The sequence below is a fragment of the Vespula vulgaris genome, chromosome 19 (genome assembly GCF_905475345.1).
Source record: "Vespula vulgaris chromosome 19, iyVesVulg1.1, whole genome shotgun sequence".
Lineage (NCBI taxonomy): Eukaryota > Metazoa > Arthropoda > Insecta > Hymenoptera > Vespidae > Vespula > Vespula vulgaris.
In genome coordinates this window covers 2,467,606-2,487,303 of record NC_066604.1, presented here as the reverse complement: position 1 = coordinate 2,487,303, position 19,698 = coordinate 2,467,606, and the positions used below count along the sequence as shown (strand labels likewise).

Genomic DNA, 19,698 nt, shown 5'->3' with positions numbered 1-19,698 from the left:
ATATTGATTGGTTGAGAAATGAAACATTCTGATTGGTTGAGAAATTAATACGTCATCGAAATGGCGGCTTCTTGTATACATCAAATTTCATCGAAGAAATACTCTCTCTTTTATATTTTTATTCTATGGGATTATAATGTTTATGGGCGTATCTTGATTCCTGTCGTTATTTATGGTTAAACTATATAAACGCAGAGAGATGTTCTCTGGTAAAAGTCCCGTCATAATATAATGTAATATCATGGTATCGAACATCAACAAACAACAGAAACGTTTACTACGTTTAAAGTAGTTATTTGTGTATTCTGTAGTGTTTCCTCGAATATATGGATGCGGGGAACGGACAGAAGCCCTCCAGTAAGTATAGCTGTTAAATTGTAGTATGGTAATTGTTGTTCACGTGATTACGATCCCAAGAACACTTCCCTATGTATTAAAATTTATATTTCTATTTTATTGTTCATATGCATTTTACATAAAAATTTCATTATGAAAGTAATGAAAAAAGTGCTCTTAATACAAGATAAAAAACATAAATTAGATTAATTTCTGTTACATTTTAATTAGGATTAATTGTTTTTTCATATGCATTACTATGTATGCCAAATGAATAAAGTAATGCAATTAATAATAATGTTGCATCTTCATTAACAAAACAAAAATATAAATGCAATATCGTGAACGTCTTTTACATAAGTAATAATCCATAGATGGGCAACCTTATGTTACTACCAACAATACAGGAACGGAAAAGGGAAAAGAATGGCAAATGGAGTTGATGATGGAGAAATTAAGATCAAAGGCTTCTGGATTTAAGTCTTTGGTCGAAACTGCTAAAAATTTACGTATGACTATGTTGGTAAGTTATAAAAAAATAATGCACTTCTTTCTTAAGGTAATTTATGTATATTATGATTATGATTGCAGGATAAACGATTTGCTATTGACAGTGTAGAAAAAAATCAACTACAAAAATGCTTAGATACTTTGCAGCATTCTATAAAAGTGACATCTTTACAATCTATGGTAGAACGTTTAGAAAGTTTAACAAGACAATTAGGGTATTTATTTTTATCTATTTATTATAGTTTGATATATATGTGTTCTTTCCAATAGTTTATTATATAATTAATATTTTATTGTAGATTAAAATTTATGATGTCAGGACCACCAGGCACAGAGCTTTTTATATCATCAGATATGTTTTTCTTAGAAGTTCTTTTGGAAACAACAGGTGTTGTTAAAGATGTCAAAATTCATCACGAAGGAAAGAATGAACAGCAGGTAAAGCAATAATTTTATCATTTTATATAATATTTGTAAAAAATATTGTAACCTATAAAAAATTAATAATTCCAGAGTTGCGAAGTACTGGCCTCTTGTCTATCCCGTGGTGATTTTGTGGATTTTACGACACAGTTGGAAGGCTTGGCTTCCATATATCAATTAAATGCAGATAAAAAAGTGAAATGTAAAGCATTCAGTGCTTTACAATCTTTAGAGGCTGATTTAGGCGTTCTGGCACAACTCCAGACATTTATGAAGGAACCTTTTAATCTTGTTCATAAAAGTCCAGTTGGTTAGTACACATCTTATTATTTCATATATAGAAATATTTTGTACCTTATTAAAAATTTCTTTATTAAAACCATCTTATCATTTTTTAGGAATTCTTGAAAGACGGAAAGGAGGTCATCCTATGAAATTAACATATTTTGTATCTCCTTATGATTTAATAGATCAAGAAAATCGTACTTGTGATGTTTTAAATCCAGAAACTGTTATTAAACGAAAAATTGGTCACTCTGTGACTGTTTGTATGGAAGGTTCAACTGCTCACAAGCTGCCTACGACTAGTATCATAACTGTAAATAGAAGTAACACAGGAAAGAGGTGAATAAAATTTATGAGTGTGAACCATCTGTGTCTATGTAAGAGTAATATAATTTACGTAGAAATCAATGTTTAACAATTATAATAATGTTTTAGCACTCCATCATATGCTCCTTTAACTGGCACAAATTCATCAATGTTACCTGCTTGTTTTGTATTAAAACTCACTAAAAAAATGCCAATGTGTATGGAATTAGTACGACGGATACAAAAAGTAACCGAATTAGAGTGCGCGGATGTATCATCACCTCACTCCTTGTTAAGCTTAATAGTACAACATGCTAGTGATGGATCTTTAGACGGTCGAAATAATAGAGGACTTTACGTTGTATGTATAAAAAAATTATAACATTTTGAAAGAGAAGTTTAAGAAGATTTGTAAGTAATTATACGCAATGCATTTTACAGACCTTGCCAGATCAACATCATTGTTATTTCATGACAGAAAATAAGAATATGGAAGGAGTTTTAATAGGCAGTATTCCTTTCACACATCCAGCACACGTTCCGCAAATTCTTGTATATCTACGTCAACAAGCTCTTTTTAATTCTTTAATTTCAAGTTGTGTAAGACCTATGGCTCGTATAGATCCAGAACATACAATTATATTCGAGGTAAGCGCTTTATCATGGCAGCACATATCTATAAGCCTGGAACATCCATTTGAAGAAACAATGGCAACAGCAGAATTAAATCTAACGGATATCTCTGCATTGAAATGCAAACTCTACGGTGTAAGCATGATGAATGCAGAACAAATTTCAGACTTAACTGGTAAAGTCTTACAAAGATGTCTCAGTATACCATTAACAATGAGAACGCTCATGAAGACTTGGGAAGGTCGAAGCGCACTACCAGTGAATACTATGAGCGGCGGAAATGGAAATTACAACACAAATATAGGGCCTGGAAAAGATCAGAATGGTCAGGCTGGTTCTAATATGCCTGACTTCGCTAATGCAGACACAAAAATCAGGCAAGAATCTGACTTAAGTAATGGAAATGGAACTATTGGACGACAGCAAACTTTACAACAACCACAACAGCAGTCTTTTTTAGATGCCGGAACGGAGAATAGTATCGGGTTTCCGTCATATTCCGGCCAATCCGATACAGCAACCGCTGCTATGCTAAATCCTCTACAACTGAGTGCATTACTGGGTCAAGCGAAAAATTCTTTAGCAAATCCTTCGAGTGAAAAGACGAAAAAGACACGCAAAAGGAAAATCGCAGAAGGATTTTGGCGCAGTCCTAAACGGAAAGGTGAAGATACTAATGAAATATTATTAGAAAGTTCAAGCTCGGACTCGACGCCACTTGGAACACCAACCAGTGGAAGGGAGAATGCAAACGAAACTAGAACGTCTACTCCAACTTCTGCTGCTAGTTTAGCCAGTGGTATAGATTTTGCTAATCTCGATCCCGGCGACGTACTAAGTACGGATAAAAGTTCGGATTATGATCTAGACAATGAAAGTGAAATCGTAGAGGTACACGAAGTTCAGGGTGTGGATGATCTTATTAAAAGAGATCGTAAATCAAAGAAACGTGAAGAAAAAAAGAGTCCGAATATATTTGAAGAGAATAAAAATCTTGTACCCCCATCAGTAAGTATAACACCAATTTCAAATAGTAACGTGGGTCAAACAACAAATTATAATTCTGTACTTACGGGCATGGGTTTGGAAAGGAGACCTGGGATTGAGATTATACCCATAGCATCATCGCCGCAAGCCAGTTTACCTAGTTCTATAACTATAACTCCAATAGCAGGACCAACCACGACAAAGACTATGACGGAAGAGCGTAGAGAAAGAAAAAGCTCTAAAAGTAAATCAACAGAGGATAAGGGAAAATTAGAGAAAAGACGTAAACGTAAAAGAGAAGATAATCCTATGGGACCACCTCCAGACAAATTACCTTCCAAGCAAGATCCTTTATCAAAACCTGTTTCCGTGAGCATTAAACCCACCGAATCCCCTCCAAGTGTAGGTTCTCGTCCATCATCTCCGTCAGCTACTATAAGAAAATTCAGTCCGTCCCCGACACACAGTAGCCCGCTTGTCCTCGTTGGTAAGTCCAGTCCCACATTAAAGCAATCTACGAGCAAACCCGTACAAAGTCCGAAACATTCACCTGTCTATAGCAGTAGTCCTAAACACATGTCTGTACCTGCAAGCGTAAGTCCAAAGCATGGAACGTCGTCACCGAAACATGGTAGCTCAACGAGTACTGGAAAGCCAAGTATGTCTGCCCTCAAGTCAGCAACAAATTCTCCTTCCAGCAAAACTAGCGATTCTATATCATCAAAAATTAAGTCTTCCTCGTCGTCCTCCAGTAAGGATTCTAGTCGTGAAAAAGAAAGGAAAACGTCCTTGAGTTTTGGAAGTACGAGTGGTCATCAAAGTCCAAAGACTAAATCTTCTGGTACTAAGGTAAAACAATTGGACTTAATACCTGGTACAGAGATTCAATCGACCGTGTCAAACAGTGGTGGTAACACGCCACCTTCCGGTAGCTCAGATATTTCAAAGTCGACTATAGCTCAGCAACAGGCAAGAAATAGAAAGGGTTCTCTTAGCGCAGTTATAGATAAATTGAAAAATGCTCAACATTGTACGGATGAAGGTGGAAATGGTGGGCAGAAAACGAGCAGCGGAGGTAGCTGTAGTACGAGTGGTCAGAAAGAAAGGAACGTCAGTAGTTCATCGACCAAGAACGTAGAGGGAAAATGCGTTATCAAGAATTCTTCCATCGACGCGAAGAATCCCGCAGAATATATGGTTAAACATAGCTCGGATGGCATGAAGATCACGATCAACAAAACTCGTACAAAGGATTCAAAATCGGGGACGAGTATAAAGCTTTCGTCGACCGTCGTTACATCGGTGACTGGAGTACCTTCGACAACGGTATCATCTGGTTCTGTGGTAGGAAATGGATCATCCAAAGCTCACACAGGTTTGAAACCTGGTGTGAATTCTGGGCCTGCATCGAAGAAGCCACAATCTCATGCATCACCCAAGTTACCTGGTTCGTCTAGTTGTAGTAGCACTAGTGGGAATAGAACTGGCTTGTTAGGTCAGAAGGTATTGTCAACGTTGAAATCAATATCCGGAGGAAATACTAGCAGCGGTAACGGCGGGGGAGTCGTTGGAGGTGTCAGTGGTAGCGGCAGTGGATTATTGGGTAAAGGGTCTTCTACATCGAAATCTTTAGGCTCGCCGAAAACAACCAGCTCGAGTGTCACCGATCTCAGCCGTAATCGCGATAAATTGAGGATGCCCAAGTCAACGGAGAAAAATATTTTTGGATCTAAAAGTATGACAGATTCGAGGAAGTCTAGTCCTTCCGCTCTTCGCGAGGAAAGCGAAAGCGAAAGAGCTTTTAAGCTACTCGCAGCTCATGCTTCTATTTCCAGTTTGCCTAGTTTACCAAGTTTACCGCCTCAGCTTGTCGTCGATGGTTTGATGAAGCAACTCGATACCAAGTTTCAAATACCAAAGTTGTCAGCTCGCGTAAACGTCGATAGCAGCGAAAAGAAATTGTCAGAGTCTGGAAAGTCGTTGGATAATCTCGCAGTAAAGCAAATGGCAGATCAAGGAAAGCTTCAAACGATCTCCAATCCCGTATCTTCGATCGCAAAAAGTAATACGGATGATCAGACACAGAGTACACAAAACAGACGAGATCACGTACAAACGAAACCCGACAATCTTTCCATGCCGACTTCAACGACAGTGCCGATAAACGTGGGATCCGATAGTACAAGTGGCCTTCTGCTACAACCTCCAGCTGCGGTCAGTTCCCATGATTCTAATGTTCCGACCAACCTTTCGATGCAATCCGTTGATGATTCTCGAGACTCTTGTCAGGAAACATCGGTAGGTAGACCTGCCGCGCAATTTTTAAGTAACACGTTGAGCGGTTCTGGCACTAGTAAGGATGATACTAATAACAGCAATGCCGTCATGGCCCTTCTTCCTAAAGGTTCGGAATCCCTGTGTATATCAAAATCGATGTATCCGCCATTGGCAAGCGGAACTTCCAATACTACTGGAAACGGTGCAAATGGTGCCAGTTGCGTTAACAGCAACACCGAGAGCCTGAATCTGAGTACGAAACCGGCCGAGACTGTGCTAGGTAAATATAACAAATCTGTCGAGGAGAAGAAACAGCAGCAGCAGCAACAACAACAACAACAACAGCAACAACAACAACCACAGCAGCAACAACAACAACAACAACAACCACAACAACAACCGCAACAACAGCAGCAACAACAACAACAACAGCAGCAACAGCAACAGCAACAATTATCACCGTCGGTCGTTTCATCTACTTCAACAACGATTGGCGGTATTGTCAATAGCGATGTAGGCTCGACTATGGTTCCAGTGAGGAATACAACAGAATTGGTTACTTCCAATTCACAAGAGGCTGCCGAAATGTTATTAGATTTTTCTAGTTCGAAAGAAACGAGCAAGAATTTAAGTCTTACATCTATATCAGAACGAGCTATGACTCAAGCAGCTCCAATAAGAAGGGATACTCCGCCACCACCTCCACCAACGTTTCCACCAAGCCCATCTTTGAGCGTACATATTGTCAAAAGTCCTGCACCATCGCCCAGAATTATACCACCGTCCCCACACTCCGCTTCGCCTTGCATTACGGATGATGAGCTTATGGATGAAGCTCTCGTTGGCATGGGCAAATGAAGACTACTTAAAATCTAGATACTTAATTATCTTTTACATCGTTACACGTGGGATCGTCTTCTCAGATTGAGACATCATCGCGTTCCTCATCTAACAAATATTGTCGACTTTCTCACGACACTTATATTGTTAGATTAAACGCAGAGAAAGAGAGAGAGAGAGAGAGAGAGAGAGAGAGAGAGAGAGAGAGAGAGAGAGAGAGAGAGAAGAGAGAGCGAGAGCCAGAGCCAGAGCCAGAGCCAGAGCCAGAGCCAGAGAGTTACACGAGCTGGTTGTTAAGTGCAAAGACTATAAACTTATAAAGATATTAGTGGAATCTAGTGGAATATATAAAAATAAAATAAAAAAAAAAAGAAAGAGAAATAATATACGATAATAGGGAATAATTGTAAATGGTAATTGTTAAATGGCGACTCGATATGAGTCTATGCCAATGGATATAATTTCGTTGGATTGTGGGGGTCGGGGTATCTTGGGAATAGAAGGCAAGACTTTAAGGAAAATTTGGAAAAAATTTACTTTTTTCCTTATTATGTAAAAAATATGCAGTTTCATACTACTACGCGAGGATCAAAGATGTAATATAAAAATGAAGGTATTCTTTTAATTTCGCTGATTCACGTGACGGAGAAACGTATTTTCTTCTATAGGAGAATTTCAATCGTGTTCAATTCGCTATAAGTGTTCATAAGTATATTCTTATCGTTGAACAAAAATGTAAGATAAAAATAGTTCTTTGCTCTCAAATTCCTTAACAATTACATTCTATATTTTTTATTTTCTTCTTCTTTTTAATTTGCAATTAAAGATCTTAAGATTCTGTAGAAATTTGCTACAACCGATTTATGAAGTCTTCTAAATGTTAGAAAATCATTCTGTCGAGCTTTAAGTACAATTATGTTATATTAATTATAAAAATCTATTTTAATGTTGTGATTTTCGAAACTGATATATATATGTATATGTATGTATGTATGTATGTATCTATATATATATATATATTTGAAGGAATTTCAAAACTGTATTATATTAAAAGCAGTTGTAAGTTCGATGATAGATAACGATGATATACTTATTTAAATAAACCTTTAATGTTTATTGTAAAGAATTGATATTTACCTTCAATTCTCTATTATGGATAATAATGGCAGATCAAATATGGATATCTTCCAAAGTGGTGAAACAAAAACCATAAATTTTCTAAAACTATTATACATTACATGTTATATATTTGTGCCATAAATGTTAAATTCATTGAAATATTGAACATTTGCTTTGAACGTGTATAAAATCCATTACAAACGCCTATTATTATCGTTCATTGTGATTCTCATTCATAGTCTGCTGTTGTTGTTCTTAGCTAGACAAATTTAACATAAATAATTCTAATGTAAACAGAGAAAATATTTTAATTTCAAAGTAATTCAATAAAAAAGAGTTATCGTGACATTTTTGAATAAATCATACTGTTTCGTTTATTTAGATAATCCTTTTTACGATGTATTAAGAAGGATGATACATTAATGTAATAACTTTTTTACACATGAGACAAATATTTAAAAAGTATAAGAATGATTTCTAAAAATTTTAAATTATGCTATATTTAATTTATTTTTTAATTTTGCATATATGAAATAAAAGCTAATAGTTCACTCATGTTTGAATTTGCAAAGATTTCCCGCGAAACGATTTGATTTGATAAGATTGCAATAGCTTCTTATGTTTGTCACCAGATAGCGTTCTCATCGAAACTTACTATCTGCTTTATTAATATACCTGTATGTATATTTGAAAGTGATAGAACTAGTGAAAAGGTTGTTAGATTGTTTTCCGTGAATATGTCGTTGGAATTTGGAAAAAATCAAATATATCCAATGCATGTGAATGCACGCGTGTCTCCTCACGTGTTTACAGCGATACAGAATGTAAATATCAAAGAGTTATCAAAATGTTCGCACAAGGAAATTCGTCCGATATTACCATGTTTGGTTAGGATGAGTCTTATTACTCCTTTAGATATAACGAAAGAATGCGTAGAAGCAAGAAAAGAAGTTTTATCAATTTTGTCTGGAATTGAATCAGTTAATTCTATAATTGCATTACTTTCTATCGATTTTCATGCCTTGGAAACTGATGTACGCAAAGAACAACAATTAAGGTTAGAATAGGTTACCAATTTATATTCTCTATTTTATAAATCAAATGTATTATTATACATATTTTAATTAATATATACGCTATATTTTTTAAGACAAAAATTGGGAGGGATACAAGCAGACAGTGTATTAGCACAATCGTTGCAAAGTGGTCTTGCATTGGAATTTGAGAGAAGTGAATCTACACGTAGAATACGTTTGGTTTTAAGTGAAATTTTGTTCATAGCATCACAAATTCAAGAATTTAGGAAGAATCAAGACTTCCAAATTAAACAATCTGATTTGTTTGACAATGCTGTATACATGGAAGAAATTAGTTATGTTATATGTATTGCACTTGCTGAATTGCCAACTCTTTTATCGATATTGGATATAACTGAGACACTTTTACATGTAAAGCATGGTCCACATATTATTTGTTGGATTGTTGCTAATAATCCTGACAGTTTTTCAGAAGTATGTGGACATTTAATAGCTAATGGAGAGCGTCAAGAAGAATCTGCATTAGGAAGAATTAGAACATCAACACTTACAATGTTATGTGAAATGAACCCATGTCAAGCATTTGCAATAAGAGCAAAATGTGTAGAATATTGTAGAATGCCTGCATTGGCAATTACTTTAAGTTTAGAACATGAACATGCAAATACTTTACAACCAGATAGTGATATTGTTGCATTTATATCCGGTTTATTACTTGGCAGTGACCAGCAAGTTAGAACATGGATAGCAATGTTCATAAGAAATGGACAGAAACGAAAATGGGAGTCCCATACTGCATTACAATCATTGAGAGAAGAACTACTCAGAAGATTACAAGCTATTGCTTTACAAAGTACAGATAGCCAATTAGATGAATCACAAGTTGTTCAAGCAAGTGCACTATTAAGACTTTATTGTGCTTTAAGAGGTATTGGAGGTATTAAATTCCAAGATGATGAAGTTTCTATGATAGTTCAACTGTTAACATCACATCCTCCACCATCACCAGCTGGAGTAAGATTTGTATCTCTAGGACTTTGTATGCTTATAGCTTGTCCTTCTTTAATAGGACATCATAGTCTTGAAAAGCGTAGTATTGAATGGGTACAGTGGCTAGTTCGTGAAGAAGCTTATTTTGAAAGTGCTAGTGGTGTGACAGCAAGCTTTGGAGAAATGCTTCTTTTAATGGCAATTCATTTCCACAGTAATCAATTATCAGCTATTTGTGAATTGGTGTGTGCGACATTGGGTATGAAAATACCAATTAGACCAAATAATCTTACAAGAATGAAACAAATTTTTACACAAGAGATCTTTACGGAGCAAGTAGTAACTTCTCATGCTGTTAAAGTGCCAGTAACTGCAAATTTAAATGCAACAATTCCTGGGTTTTTACCAGTGCATTGTATACATCAATTATTAAAATCAAGAGCATTTGCCAAGCATAGAGTACCTATCAAGAATTGGATTTATCGACAGATGTGTGATAGTGTGCCACCTTTACATCCAGTTTTACCAGCTTTAGTTGAGGTGTATGTTAATTCTATTTTAGTAACAAATAATAAAACATCAGAACACACTAACAAACCAATTACTGAAGATGAAATAAGGAGAGTTTTTCAAAATAGTGTCTTTGGAGCAAATTTTGATTTTAAAAAAAATCTAATGAACATAGTGGAAGGAGAAATGCATAATATGGATATTGATACATTAAAACCTTCACTGACATCTCAGTTGTTATTGCTATATTACTTGTTACTTTATGAAGATGTTAGACTATCCAATATGCATATATTTATATCACAAGGTAGAAAAGTGAAATCATACTCAACTGAATTTTTATCTGAACTACCGATAAAGTATCTCCTTCAACAGGTACAGAGAGATCAAGTGAATTATGCTGGTTTATTTTCACCTCTTCTTAGACTACTAGCAACTCACTTTCCACACCTGTCTTTAGTAGATGATTGGCTTGACGATGAGATGATTAACATAGATTCTCCTATTATAAATTATGAAAGTACAAAGATTACTGATATTGCAATTGTTGAAGCATTCAGTCATATTAATAAATGTCCATCAAGAACAGGAAGATTGTTGCGACAATTGATGGCAATGAAGCCAACAGATATTTGGCCACATACAGAAATAATAATACATTATTTTAAAGCTATACTCAATGATAGGGTTCCAAGATATATACAAGGTAGGATCACATTTGTTTAATTGCTAAAAACTTAATAACACATTTATAGAAATAATTACAAATATAATTATATTGTAAATATTATTTTTACAGAACTTTATAAACAAGTGTGGCTAAGATTAAATACTGTTTTACCAAGATGTTTATGGGTTTTATCTATAAATACGTTATTAGTTGAAAATATGGTAGTCAAGAATATATTCCTTACACAAGAAAATATTGTATTAGATCCATTACAAGTATTACGATGTGATACAAGAGTTTTTAGATGTGCTCCAGTTTTGTCAGTAATTCTAAGGTAAATTGTAACATTTAATAAATATCGAAATTGATAAAATAAAATATTAACTCAATGTTAAATTATTATACTAGGATTTTACAAGCTGTATTAGCTGCATCACGATCACAGCTATCCAGACATACACAAGATAGACCTTTAACGGAAAAAGTTGGTCAATTATCAAGTGAAACAGAAAGAGAAGATTTGAAAACAGCTTTGATAGCCGGTCAAGAAAGTGCTGCTGTACAAATTTTATTGGAAGCGTGTCTCGAAACAAAAGAAGATAGACAAATTCCTGGACAGATGTGGTCTTTAAGAGAAATTAGAAGTGTTATTTGTTCATATCTACATCAAATATTTATAGCAGATCCTTCTTTGGCTAAATTAGTCCATTTTCAGGTATGTTTTATTAATATAAAAAAAAAAGTAACTTTTAAAAATATTTAATATATCAAAATTAAATTCACTCGTATTTTATAGGGATATCCGAGGGAGTTATTACCAATTACTGTTTCTGGAATCCCATCTATGCATATTTGTCTTGATTGGATTCCTGAATTATTATCTCAACCTGAACCAGAAAAACAAGTATTTGCTGTTGATTTAGCTTCACATTTAGCAATTCAATATGCACTTCCAAAAGCTTTAAGCGTTTCCAGATTAGCAATAAATACTCTAATAACTTTGTTAGGAGTATTGCCTGCTAAAGATCGAGTATCTCTATTCATGCCGGTATTACCTTCATTGACGAGAATATGTCTTGCTTTTCCACCACTTGCTGAGGATACTACAGTATTGCTCTTACAATTAGGTAGGGTTAATTCTGCCCAAGCAGCTTTAGGTGATAAATCTGCAGATGCATTATGTCAAAAAGTTAATGCAACATTTTGTACATTATTATCAAAAGCCATATTGCAATCTCAGATTTATTGATTTCCATACAAAGATTAGGTCAAAACTAATAAATTCTTGTTTAGAATTTTAAGAGCATTTGTAAATTTATTATTGAATTTATTTTGGTATGACTTTAGATTCAATGCTGACATTTTATCATATAGAGTAGATTGTTAATAGTATCTATTTGATAGATCTATTGAATATAAAAATTTATTACAAACAAATGTAATATTTATGTTAAATAATGTATATGTATATTGTATAGTGTAAAATAATTATTTTTATATTTATAACTTACTATTTAGAAATTATTATGGAATACGTATTCTATTTCTATCTTGTAGATATGAAACATTAACATCTATTTATATATGTCACTTATTAATATTATTAAAACACGTTAATTTGAATCTGTAAATTTTAGCTGATTAAAAAATTGTGTTTTTATTATTATATAAATAATTGGAAATTAAGTATTATTTTGAATTTCGAACGTAAAAATATGATTGGTTGAATTAATATTATTTCAATCATCCAATCACAAGGCGTATATTTTCAACAGCGCTATCTATCGGCATGAAAGTTCTGCAATTAATTTATAGTAGATTATATGTGTTGTACATGTGATTTTGTTTGTAGTTAGTTTATAGCATACGATAAAATGCATATGAAATCAATTAAATTATCCAAATCAATAAGTAATAACGGATTAGATGTAGATAATTTAATTGTAACGAGAAAAGGTGGTGGAAGTATAATCGATCATCGTCCATTATTTTCCGAAGATGGAGAGTAAGTACAGGTTATGTATATTAAGTGTCTTAATAATAACGTATATTAAAATGATAAATATCGATATATCTTATTAAATTAACCAAATATTTTCGAACCAAATTTGTTTTTGTGATAGAACATTGTATGTTATATGGAAGCATACTCTACGAGCTTATAGTACGCAAACCGGAGATTTTGTGCAAGAGTTTGAAAGTATAGACCGTAGAATAAGTGGAATTGTTCCATATCCCGATGGTTTTAATACAGTTATAGGTTGTACAGATAATGGGCAGCTTAATTTTTGGAGTTGCCAAAGTGGCATTATCACAAAGAAATTAGTATGGATAGTTTAATATAGTTTGTATTGTTACATTTAGTTTTACAGTAAATCAAAGATTCTAATTTTTATATCTTTTTACAGAATTTAAATTTTTGTTCAAAAGAACATGCTAAAGTTAAAACTTTTCATATTGTAAAATATAGGAATGCAATTGGTAAAGAAAATTCGCAGGTCCTAATAACTTATATCACGAAAGGTAATAACAAGATATATTTGTTATTATTTGACTTGCAAGATGGAAGATGTTGTAAAACTGCTTTTATTTTGTAAGTAAATATCTTCTTAAATTAATTACTTTAATAAAGAAAAGAAGTAATTTATACTTTATATTCTTTTAGTATAAAAAATCCTGAATATTATGTCGATATAATAGGAAATCATGGGAATAATTTAGTAGCAGTTCTTCACGATACTGATTTGCACATATTAAATCCTTCACGTAATTTAGTTGATAAATTGTGAGTATACTTTCTTATTTAATTAATTTTTATTCATATTTATAAATTTAAATATGTTTATATAAAATTAGGCATAAAACAGGGAAAACAGGTAGGATACCAACGTGTATTGCTGGACATCCTGAAGATGAATGTGTAGCTACAGGAGATTCGACTGGACGTGTAGTATTATGGAAAAATTTATTTCAAACTAGGCCTCATACAGCAGTGTATCATTGGCATACATTGCCTGTAACAGAGATAGCTTTTAGTAAAACGGGTAGATTATTAAATATTTTTACTAAATTTCATTAAGATAAAATTTAGCTCATATAAGTATATTACAGGTGCTCATATGTACACTGGCGGAGGAGAATGTGTTTTAGTGAAATGGACTATTGGAACTCCATTAGAAAAATCATTTTTACCTCGTTTACCAGCACCAATTAAACATTTAACTATTGCACCAGATAATATCTATGTTGCTGTATCTACTTTAGATAATGGTAAAATATATAAATAAATATATATATATTAATATTTTATAAATATATTTTTAATGTTATACAGGTATTATTGTTGTAAATCCACAAAGAAAATTGACATCTGTGATACAAAATTTTACATGGGGTATTGCATTATCCTGTAAAGATTTATTTCCTGCTGGACTTGTAGTAGATCCACGTACAAGTAGCCTTGTTTTAAACAGTCGTACAGGACATGTTCAGTTTTATAATACACATACAAAAAGTCTATTGTATAATGTAAGTTTATGTGTATATATTTTTAAGGTATACATACATCTTATGAAAGATTTAATAAATATAGTCTTTTATATATTCCATTTTTAGATTCATATAACAGCTGAAAATTTTGTAACACAAGAACGTAGTGTAAATATTTTAAACACAGAAGTAACAAAAGTAGCTTTGAATCACGATGGTACGTGGATGGCTACAGTAGAAGAGCGTGATGATAAAATTTCAACTCCAGAAGTAAGATTAAAATTTTGGATATTTGATATGAAGAAACAAGTGTAAGTTAAACAGTTTTTATATATAAATGTAAATAAATAATATATATATCTGCATATAACATAAACCTTTGCATCATTATATAATTTAAATTTAATTATAAACTCCAACAGTTTTACATTAAATACATCAGTTGAACTTCCACATGAATTAGGAATTAATGCTTTACAATTCCAACCAAACTCATTATTTGGCAATGAGGATTCTTTAGTAGTAACTACTGGAAAAGATCAAAAGTTTAAGTTATGGAATCTTATAGAGCCAACATCAATCTATAGTAAGAGATGTTTTATAAAGCAGGGTAATATTGTCTTTATAAACTAAACATGACTTATTTTATTTTAGAGAAAACAAAACATTGGCATTGTTATGGCACAGGAAATTATCATGATCTATCAGCTACAGATGCTGCATTTTCTATGGATGGGTCTTTATTAGGAATTGGTTTTGGTTCATCTTTGACTATTTGGGAACCTGATACATGTACTTTGAAATGTAGTCTTAGGCATAGTCAATATCCACATACCATAATGTAAATGATACTACATCATTAAAATATCGCGTGATAAAAAAAAAGATAAAAACTATATTGTATTTTTTACTAGGCGCATTGAATTTGGGAAACAGGAAGCTTGTAACCTTATTGTCGTTGTTTCGGATAAACATATTGCTGTCTGGAATATCTTATCTCTAAGTATTATGTGGAGTGTTTCTTTAAACGTGACGAAACTTACAGCTGATCCAAAATCTATTTATATGGCTGCTTTCACAGTAGATAATACATGTAAGTATTATCATTTTTTATGACTATATTTATTATTTAATTCTTTATAATTTCTTTTCAGTATATATATTTAGTCCGCATAATTCATCGCCAGTATATATAAAAAAATCTATTATTGAAAATGACAGTTCAATATTAGGAGCAGTTTTTGTACCACGTTTGCGAGATAGTAAAGATTCTTCTTACAAATTATGGCAAAAGAAATCTCAATTATATTTTATAGATTCAAACCAAGTATGTTTCGTATATATCTGTGAGAAAAAATATAATAATTATAATATATACTCTCATCGTTTCAATAATAAGATCAGGATATATTTAAAAATTGATTTTTATATTTAGGAACTGTTGGCTTTGGAATCGGAATCCGAAGTAGGGGAAGCTTTAGAAATTTTCTCTAGAACTCAAAATATGTCTTTAACGCCGTTCAGTAATTTTGTAGCATCTCGGACTGTATTAAATAAGGAAGAAAATAATTTATTTCTTCAGGAATCATTCCGTATTTCAGGAAAAGAAAAAACAGCTGAGGTAAGAAATAATCGTTCTTATATACATATAAAAGTTCATTCAATAATTTTATCTTACATTATAGCTTCACACACAGAGTATAAAAGTTATTTATTTTTATAGAATTCTTATATTATTCGTGCGCGCGTGTGTTTATATACACATAATTATGAAATAGTTTAATGTTTTCTTCCTAGACGATAATTTCGGCAACGACGTACAAGATTAAATTTTCTATAACGTAAACAATGCCATTGAGGAATTTGTCTCATGTTTTTTATTGCCTATAAAACAGATTTTATAAATAATTACTTAAAAGAATTGATTTTTACATAAAATAGAGAAACGGTCATTATAAAAATACTTACAGTTTCCGTATCGGTAGTAAGATATCCTTTTGTAATGACTATTATTAACGTCAGTATGAAAAAACAAGAGAAGAAATATTTTCCAAACAATTTCATTTTTATAAAAATGTATTAGCCAAGTAGAATCTTTTCACAAGAAAGATTTAAGTTAAAATAGGTACTTTTTTTTTCTTTTCTTTTCTTAAATTTTTCGGTTGATAATATTTACGATGAAAGAAACAACAATTGAAGTCGAAGTCGTACAATACGAATTGATAAATAAGTGTGTAAGATGTATTTATAATTTGTGATATCCTTTCAACGTTCAACATGTAACTGGCTTTAAGAAGTGGTCTTGCCATGATTTAATATGGGAGTTGCTTGGCTTTAACTCCCACCTTCTCATAATCTTATAACCCGGACCTCCATTTTCCTGAAATTTCTTAAACACGTCATTCAACTAACATTCTTCCCCAGTTATCGTATATTAACTTCAATTCAAAAATTACCTTCTTTGCAAATTATCAATCAAGTATACAAATGTTTTTCATACTGTATTAATAATTATTTTTCTAATTTACCTTATTTGCATGGGGCCCAACAATTAAACTACAATATAAATAGTGAAATTAATAATTAATTTATAGTAAAAAATATTTTTTTAATGCGAGTATAATAATATAAAAAATCATTTATATAATTTCGATCATTTTCTATAATATAAAAATTTTAGTTTAATGTATATATATATATAGTAGTGTATATATATACATATATATATACATATATAGATAAAGAAAACATAAATTACTAAGTGTACAATGACCTTTTTCACGTTAAGTTCATCGTTTTATAAATGAGGTCATAGTATCTCTGTCGCGTCATTATGAAAAGAGATTCAAAGAATTAGTACATGTACTTTACACCAACCGTAATTGTCTCCATTATGGTCTCAGCAAAGTATATTTTCAGTTTCATTCTACTATATTCCTTGACGTCATTTCTCTCATACTTACGTTATTTCTTACGTCAATGTATTGTTGACGTGTTTTAAGTACAATTCATATCAACTTATTTGGTAGATTTTTCGTAGTAAAAATTTGCATTTTTCTATAAATAGAACTACACATTTAAGTACTAATCAGTTAATCGATTTTAAATACATGAATTAAATATATTTCGTTACGAAAAATAGTATATTTATTTATTAAACTTAAACATTTTTATTTATAAATTATTTTATATTGTGTTATTATATTTTAAAAAATTTTTTATTTATTAGCTTTTTAACGTCGCTGCTCATACATTGCCACCGATGAAAATGCTTTGTGCAACTTTTATAATGTCTTTATTGTCACAAAAAGATCAATCTTCGAATGATAAATTTTCAAGGTAATTAAAAATAATGAACTACACAAAGATAAAAAAAAAGTATAAATTTCTATAAAATATATTTTTTTAGATCGGACGATCTTGACAATCTCGATGATCTTGATGATCTAGAAAATGAAGAAATAGAGGAAAACGAAGACAATATTAAACATGTAAAAACAATAAAACGTGAGCCATCACCAATTCCAACGAATATGAATATTGATGAATCAGATGTACGATTAATTCATCATAATTGGTCATTTTTATCAACCATACTTCCAGATGAAGAAATTATTGAAAAATAAAAAATATTTTGTATACATTATTTAAATAATATCAAAATCTTAAATTAATAAGATATATTTGTTGTAAAGTATCTCAATACAAAAATAATGGTAAGTCTTAGAAAATCATGCAAAAGTTAAAACGTTTTCTTTTACAAAGAAGAAAAATTTATTAAAATTTAAAAATAGATTAATTTACTATATAATTAACATGGTACAGGTAACTCGTTAAGACGTTTAGCGAGTTCAATTAACTCTTCAATTGTTTCTGTAATTCTATTATTGTATTCTAAATCTCGTTTCATATTATTAATCACAATATTAGTTCTATCACGAAAAACATATTCTGAATAGCCATTAGAATCGCTCATAATTTGAGCACTAAGACTTTCATCCATTAAAACTGTTGGAAAATATAACATAGCTGTTATCAAAGAACCTAAACGTTGTTCTTCTATTCCTTGAAGTAATTCAGACCAAGAAGGACATTGTCCAGAAAACTGGTGAGTTTTTAAAGTCTCACAAAGAACTTTATAATAATGTTTCAACATATCTTCTTCTCGTGTTTCTCTAAAACTACGAGATGTACATAGATAGAGTAACTGAGAGACATCGTGTGCTAAAGGACAGTATCTGAGTAATTGAAAATCGATTAACAAACATTTCGGAGGTTTGTCATTATTAAACATCAAGTTGTTAGCCCAAAGATCACCATGACTAATCACGTTTGATTTCTTTGCAGAAACTTGAATAGCTTCCATAATTTTTGGTGAAACTATTGGTATCAAGCTTGAATCAAGGCCAAGATTTTTAGCAATTTCAACAGCTGCTTTAACTCCTGCATCAATCCATTCTTTAGTTTGTCCTGTCCAAATGAATGCTTTTTCCTCGAACGCATTAGGATAGATTTTAATCAAAGGCATTGGTAAACGATCTTCTGCCATTAATGAGGTTGCATGCATCTGTGCAATTGTTGCCAAAGCTGCAGTAGTAAGTTCCTCATTGAAGAGTTTGTTTCGCATTGTATATCCTTCTTTTTGTAAATCCTCGAATACCAAATAATTATCTTTTATTTTGTAACAATTTGGAGACCAACGTTCTCCTTGATAATTTTCGTATAGTATTGGTATTATTTCTTTGTAGAACGTTACTTCCTTATTGAAAATACCTTTTGCTATTATGTAGTCTGCTTGATCAGGTACATCATATGGTATTATCTTCGCAAAAAAGAAGTATGTTTTCTTCTCATTCCTTTGTTTCGTCGTAATACAAAGTTTTTGATGCGAACCGAGGAAGCCAATTTTACCATTGGAATATGGTCGAAGAGAATAGTTGATGATCTCGACATTGTTATTTAAAACACGATTAATTATTTCTTGAATGTCTTCTGCAGTTAGCAAACGATGGAACACGTTCTGATTAAATAATAATTTTTCTTCAAATTCAATATCAGGATTAGATACAATTTGGACTCGTTTATTAGACATTTTCGTTTCTTGCAGTTTCTCTCTCTCTCTCTGATTCTTTAGATTCCTCTTATGTCCCTTTTTATATAGCATTGAATGAAGTTTCCGCAAGTATGATGCATTTATGATATGTCTATTTGTTTACTTTAAAACTTCGCTATGAGATACTTACCTCAAGTCTCTACATAAATGATAATTTCCTATTTGAATCATTG

The 19,698-nt window shown here is 32.0% G+C and overlaps 4 protein-coding genes across 5 annotated transcripts; 3 read left to right on the top strand and 1 right to left on the bottom strand.

Moving 5' to 3' along the window:
* Positions 1-83: 83 nt before the first annotated feature.
* LOC127070771 (mediator of RNA polymerase II transcription subunit 1-like) lies at positions 84-7,205 on the top strand. 2 transcript variants are annotated; one of them, XM_051009184.1, is made up of 9 exons: positions 84-357; positions 711-859; positions 928-1,061; positions 1,146-1,284; positions 1,360-1,579; positions 1,668-1,893; positions 1,990-2,221; positions 2,302-5,778; positions 5,885-6,156. In XM_051009184.1, the coding sequence occupies exons 1-9, from the start codon at positions 327-329 to the stop codon at positions 6,002-6,004; spliced, it is 4,728 nt and encodes a 1,575-aa protein (XP_050865141.1). In that variant the 5' UTR covers positions 84-326; the 3' UTR covers positions 6,005-6,156. The 2 variants fall into 2 exon arrangements, with proteins under 2 accessions (XP_050865141.1, XP_050865140.1); XM_051009183.1 differs by having other exon boundaries at positions 85-357; positions 2,302-7,205.
* Positions 7,206-8,218: 1,013 nt separating this feature from the next.
* LOC127070772 (integrator complex subunit 2) lies at positions 8,219-12,297 on the top strand. Its single transcript, XM_051009185.1, has 5 exons — positions 8,219-8,773; positions 8,867-10,959; positions 11,053-11,257; positions 11,332-11,638; positions 11,720-12,297. Exons 1-5 carry the CDS (start codon positions 8,454-8,456, stop codon positions 12,170-12,172), a joined length of 3,378 nt encoding a protein of 1,125 aa, XP_050865142.1. The 5' UTR covers positions 8,219-8,453; the 3' UTR covers positions 12,173-12,297.
* A 345-nt stretch (positions 12,298-12,642) lies between these two features.
* On the top strand, positions 12,643-18,455 carry LOC127070774 (WD repeat-containing protein 75). The gene is made up of 15 exons (XM_051009189.1): positions 12,643-12,928; positions 13,047-13,248; positions 13,332-13,516; positions 13,589-13,708; positions 13,780-13,967; positions 14,035-14,193; positions 14,258-14,451; positions 14,539-14,723; positions 14,835-14,998; positions 15,067-15,253; positions 15,327-15,505; positions 15,567-15,739; positions 15,848-16,033; positions 17,642-17,751; positions 17,822-18,455. The coding sequence occupies exons 1-15, from the start codon at positions 12,798-12,800 to the stop codon at positions 18,036-18,038; spliced, it is 2,580 nt and encodes an 859-aa protein (XP_050865146.1). The 5' UTR covers positions 12,643-12,797; the 3' UTR covers positions 18,039-18,455.
* LOC127070780 (uncharacterized) lies at positions 18,224-19,692 on the bottom strand. Its single transcript, XM_051009213.1, has one exon. The coding sequence runs from the start codon at positions 19,574-19,576 to the stop codon at positions 18,224-18,226; it is 1,353 nt and encodes a 450-aa protein (XP_050865170.1). The 5' UTR covers positions 19,577-19,692.
* Between the last annotated feature and the right edge of the window lie 6 nt (positions 19,693-19,698).

Excerpts from the sequence above, each read along its gene's own strand:
- LOC127070771 (XM_051009183.1), top strand. The coding sequence starts at position 327 with ATGGATGCGGGGAACGGACAGAAGCCCTCCA. Across the intron at positions 1,894-1,989 it reads AGAAGTAACACAGGAAAGAG|CACTCCATCATATGCTCCTT; the intron begins GTGAATAAAATT and ends ATAATGTTTTAG. Across the intron at positions 2,222-2,301 it reads ATAATAGAGGACTTTACGTT|ACCTTGCCAGATCAACATCA; the intron begins GTATGTATAAAA and ends TGCATTTTACAG.
- LOC127070772 (XM_051009185.1), top strand. The coding sequence starts at position 8,454 with ATGTCGTTGGAATTTGGAAAAAATCAAATATATCCAATGCATGTGAAT. Across the intron at positions 8,774-8,866 it reads CGCAAAGAACAACAATTAAG|ACAAAAATTGGGAGGGATAC; the intron begins GTTAGAATAGGT and ends ATATTTTTTAAG. Across the intron at positions 11,639-11,719 it reads CTAAATTAGTCCATTTTCAG|GGATATCCGAGGGAGTTATT; the intron begins GTATGTTTTATT and ends CGTATTTTATAG.
- LOC127070774 (XM_051009189.1), top strand. The coding sequence starts at position 12,798 with ATGCATATGAAATCAATTAAATTATCCAAATCAATAAGTAATAACGGA. Across the intron at positions 13,517-13,588 it reads TGTAAAACTGCTTTTATTTT|TATAAAAAATCCTGAATATT; the intron begins GTAAGTAAATAT and ends ATATTCTTTTAG. Across the intron at positions 13,709-13,779 it reads CGTAATTTAGTTGATAAATT|GCATAAAACAGGGAAAACAG; the intron begins GTGAGTATACTT and ends ATATAAAATTAG.
- LOC127070780 (XM_051009213.1), bottom strand. The coding sequence starts at position 19,576 with ATGCTATATAAAAAGGGACATAAGAGGAATCTAAAGAATCAGAGAGAG.